Below are 5000 nucleotides of genomic sequence, written 5' to 3' on the forward strand. Positions count from 1 at the left end.
CACTATCCTCGCCAAGCTTTTTCTGATTCTCGGCAACCTCGCCAAACTTATCATATGATTCCTTGATTTTCTCTCTCATTTGTTCCAGCGTATCCTCGGTATCCGAAGAATCTTCCGTTGCTCTATCATAGTCCGGTAAAAGCAACTTGATGGCCTCTTCTTCTGTTATTCTGAAAGTGCTATCAGGGATAACAGATAAACCTATTTCCCATATTTCTCTTTGTTCTTTGTTCTTTCTTCGGACAGTCGCTTTATTTCCCCTTTTCGCTCTATTGGTGGCCGCTAACCGCCTTGACCTGAGCTTGAGTTGTTGATCCCTATCATGATAAAAGTAAAGATCCGTAGCCGGTGTTCATATGTCCTTTGTAGTACAAATCCAGTGTTGTTATATTGGTGTTTGTGGGTGTTGGCTGGGCGGTAAAGGAGTTCATTTTGCTTTTGATGATGGATTCAATGGAGTGTTGTGGGTAGCCGTTGTTGACGAGTAGCGTTGCTATGCGTTGGAGTTCGTTATTAGTAGTTGTCCATGTGCTGCTGTGGGAGAAGGCTTGGATCACTAGTGATCGAATGACGCTTTGTTTGTAGCGTTCTGAGCATTCGCTACTGCCGTTAAGACAGAAACCGAGGTTAGTGTCATCTACAAACCTCACGACCTCCTTCGCCTTAAAATGGCCGAAGCAGTGAATATTTACATCGGAAAACCTCCCATCAACATACAACTCATGCCCATAACCACCCTCCCAAGCAGTAGACGCACATAACGCAAACAATAATACCCCTTTCCACAATCCACAAGAAAGTTGCTACTTCCACGTACGCAACGCTACGGTTCACGGCTACATGGAATTGATCTCTCCCAATGTTCGGCCTATATACCGCCTGTATATAAACCAATGTATTCACCAACCATGAGTGCACTGTTGTTGCGGTGGTATTTGACATCGGCTTTGTAATCTTGTGCTTAATCCCCTGTAAGTTTCTCCTATATATGCACTTACAGGGGATTAAGCACAAAATTACAAGAGCACAAAGCCGATGTCAAATACCACCGCAACACCAGTGCACTCGTGAACCACATAGACGAAGAAGGATATCTACCTAAATGGGATCAAGCGAGTATTCTGCATAATAATCTCAGCAAAAGGCAAAGGAAAATCGTAGAAGCTCTGTACATAGCCACCAACAAATGTGCGAGCAATAGAGTGGGCGATATAGAATTATCGGAGACAATAGCACGGCACGCAGCAAAATAGTGGAAGAAAACGGGACGAATCATCACCAGAGGCATCCCACGGAGTGTCAGTACGATCAGCGCACGAGAGTTAGAGCCTCCTTGAAATCAGACCTATCTTAGTTCATTACCCACACATTTACTGCATTCATTGCCAGTATTTTCTGTTGTGTAATATTCTTTCTGAAGAAGCACCATAGGGCGAAACTAGTTAAAGAATAAACTCTCGTTCTATTTGTGTGTTTTCCACTCTGCCTCTCTCACAACCTGTCAAGATGTCGTCATATATATCTATATATAATATATATATATATATATATATGTATATATATATATATATATATACGCAGACATGACAGAACTGAATAGACACCAAGAAGAATGCATTTCTGCTCTTATTTAATGCTTATTGTTATCTAAATTTACCTAATATGTTATATTTATGTAGATTTATGTTTCAGATTATATACTATATACTGTACTAACTTTAAATTTTATACGATAATGTGAAAGCTCTGCAAATATGTAATCATGTCTTTAAGCCAATGTGACCTCGAATGGAATAGACTTAGTAACCATGTAGTGAACTCTGAAATAATTGGTTATTTTAAGAGAAGATATGGTAACTTAATGGGTAGGGATGGCATGGTGTAAGGGACATGGAACTACCTAGTTTTATGGCGTGATTGTCTCTTGCAGTCACCATACCCACCACACAAAGCGAGTACGCTAGCACATATTTCTGAATCTATTTTCGTCTAACCAATTCGCTGTTACTTGCTGTTTATGAGAGCCCAATCTTCTCCCCACTCAAAAATGGATGTATAGAAACAAAGATGGACATTCCGATCCCTTATACTATCTACTTGTCCTAGGAAGAATAGATTTGTATTACAAAAAGGACCTATTTGTTAATTTTAACAACCAAAGAACTAGAAATTGGAATCCGCTCTAGATCCAGAGAGAAATATGTTTGTCTCAGATTTGTATTGTAACTTTCATAGGATGTAAACTAGAAAATATATTGTCGAGAGATTGGAAGACCAGGCAAAGCTTCTGTAATCATTAAGTCGTTTTGCCAGGTGGTTGTTGAAAGGACTTATTCCACGCTCTTGGGATCCAGATTTGAGACTTATAGTCCTATGCAGTATTCAGAAGTATTTGTTTTCATCTCCCGACTCAGTTTTTTGTGTGTCGTGGGCTTTACCTTGTTTATCTTTCATCCTGGAATACAAAAGCTTGTTGGAGTCCAGCGAGGAATAAAATACAAAAGAGAAATGTTTACTTGGTTGTCAGGTTTCTTTGAAGAAATGTAATAGCATTGTATGTCACATAAGCGTACATACACGTACACACATACAGACACACACACACACACACACACACACACACACACACACACACACACACACACACACACACACACACACACACACACACACACACACACACACACACACACACACACACACACACACACACACACACACACACACACACACACACACACACACACACACACACACACACACACACACACACACACACACACACACACACACACACACACACACACACACACACACACACACACACACACACACACACACACACACACACACACACACACACACACACACACACACACACACACACACACACACACACACACACGCATATATATATATATATATACATACACGAGGACATGCATGTATATTTACATATATTTATGTATAGAACATAAACCTTTGTTGGACAAGGTCTTCATTCTGACCGCTCTTCTCTTTCCTCAGGTGAAGCTGGCGAAAGTGGCTTGCGGGATTATCTTGCTGTGGTTCCTAGCGTGGACACCGTACGCTGTTGTCTCCCTGCTCGGAATCTTCGGGCATCACGCCCTCATCACACCCTTGACTTCGATGCTCCCCGCTCTTTTCTGCAAAACGGCGGCTTGCATCGACCCCTACGTCTATGCTCTCTCGCATCCCCGCTTTAAGGTGGGGGAAAAGTGCTATTGGCGCGCGCACGCGCGCGCTCGTGTGTGTGTTTGTGTGTCAGAATTGGAAGTCATGAAAACGGTCTCACCCTCGAGAACAATTTCGAGGCCAATTCTTTCCAGGCCTCGGTACTCGAGGACTCGGCTCTGACTCGGTCTCGCGACTCGAGATTTGGGCCTAGCCCGTCTCAAGGCCAAATCTTTTCTTCCCGTTTCATACAACTTTTTATTTTTCAATATTTTTCATAACTTTCCGACGGTTTTATCTCAGATCTACTTGGTAGTATCATATGGAGATGCCATCTGAATCTTCTTTTACATCGTCAGACGGAAAATGCGAACTTTATTTTCAAAACTTATAGTTTGCTCATGTTCCTCGTTGACCTACTTTTGCCTCACGATATTCTTCGATATCATGAAATATTTTGCTGTGGCTATGCACAGGACTATAGCCAGTATGAAAAAAAAAAAAAAAAAAAAAATCACCGTCATTGATTTTGCACTGAAGTGGCTTCATGAGCATGCGGGCATGCTACTGTTTTTTTTTTTTTTTTTTTTTTTAGTAACCGTGTAGCGAGCGCTGAAATTATCGGTTTTAAGAAAAGGTCAGATAAATCTATGGATGAGGAAGACAAGTGGTAATGAACATAGAACTGTCTAGCGTAGGCCTTATGGTCTCTTGCAGCCTCCTTCATTCTTATGTTCTTCCCCAACTATAAAGTTGATGCTGTAGCTTAAGGTAAAGGGTAGGTGAGAAGCTAAGGGGAGATATTTTTTTTTAAAGGAGAAACAGGAGAGAACAGACGGTGATGACTTCTATTGTTTGGTTTCGCTCCTTTCTTTTCGCTCTCTATTCAATTGACCATATCTATAAACCAAAATCGACTAAAGAAACCAGTAGCAACATTAACGTAAATAATAACTTAGGTAAAGACCTTGGTAATAGGTAATTACTATGGCTTATTAAAAAACAAAAAAGAATACACATGTCAGTTGCTGAAAAATAATTTTATTTACAAAGTGCGAGTATATTTGTAAATGTATATATATATATATATATATATATACATATACATATATATATATATATATATATATATATATATATAAATATATATATATATATATATATATATATATATATATATATGTATATATATGTTGCTACAAATGACAGGGTAATTTTAACATATACTACCACGCAAAGCTGTTGCTCGCTATGCCCTTTGTCCTAAAAAGTAAAAAACATTGAAATGTGTCATACTTCATATTTTACTATGGAATAACAAGAAACGGCACTAAATGTTCCTAAATCAATTACAAAAGAAAAGTGTAAATTCGATATTAGATAGGTGCTGAATATTACTAAATCTATGAAGCTAGTTTATCAAAATCATAAAGATTATGAGAATGAGATAGGGATAAAAAGATTCAAGCCATCTTTCACATCAATTTATTTGGATTAAGTTTCTTACCAATGATGATCCTTTGATGAATTAATTAATTGAATGATTGATTGATTGATTGACTAAATAATTATATATTAATGGGTTGATTAATGGATTAATTGATTAATTGATTGTACAGGAAAGTAGATACATGATATCTAAACGAGTCAGCCACAAACTCGAACATCGAATTCTAAATGCGGACTCGGATATAGACTCGGATATGGACATTTACAACTCGAACTCGGATCTCAGTATGACTCGGTTTTAAACCCGGGCTCGGACTCGTTATGCATATTACAGACTCGACACTAATCGTAGTATG

At 38.8% G+C, this 5000-nt stretch overlaps 1 protein-coding gene across 1 annotated transcript in view; it reads left to right on the forward strand.

The window, feature by feature from the left end:
- Nucleotides 1–5000, forward strand: part of LOC143031364 (uncharacterized) — a 526050-nt gene that overhangs the window by 507208 nt on the left and 13842 nt on the right. Inside the window, exon 8 of the mRNA XM_076195087.1 lies at nt 3028–3228. Within this exon, the coding sequence (XP_076051202.1) occupies nt 3028–3228 (201 nt within the window). The remainder of the gene's footprint in view (nt 1–3027; nt 3229–5000) is intronic.

Source organism: Oratosquilla oratoria, chromosome 1 (genome assembly GCF_046742065.1).
Source record: "Oratosquilla oratoria isolate Oo_2021 chromosome 1, ASM4674206v1, whole genome shotgun sequence".
Lineage (NCBI taxonomy): Eukaryota > Metazoa > Arthropoda > Malacostraca > Stomatopoda > Squillidae > Oratosquilla > Oratosquilla oratoria.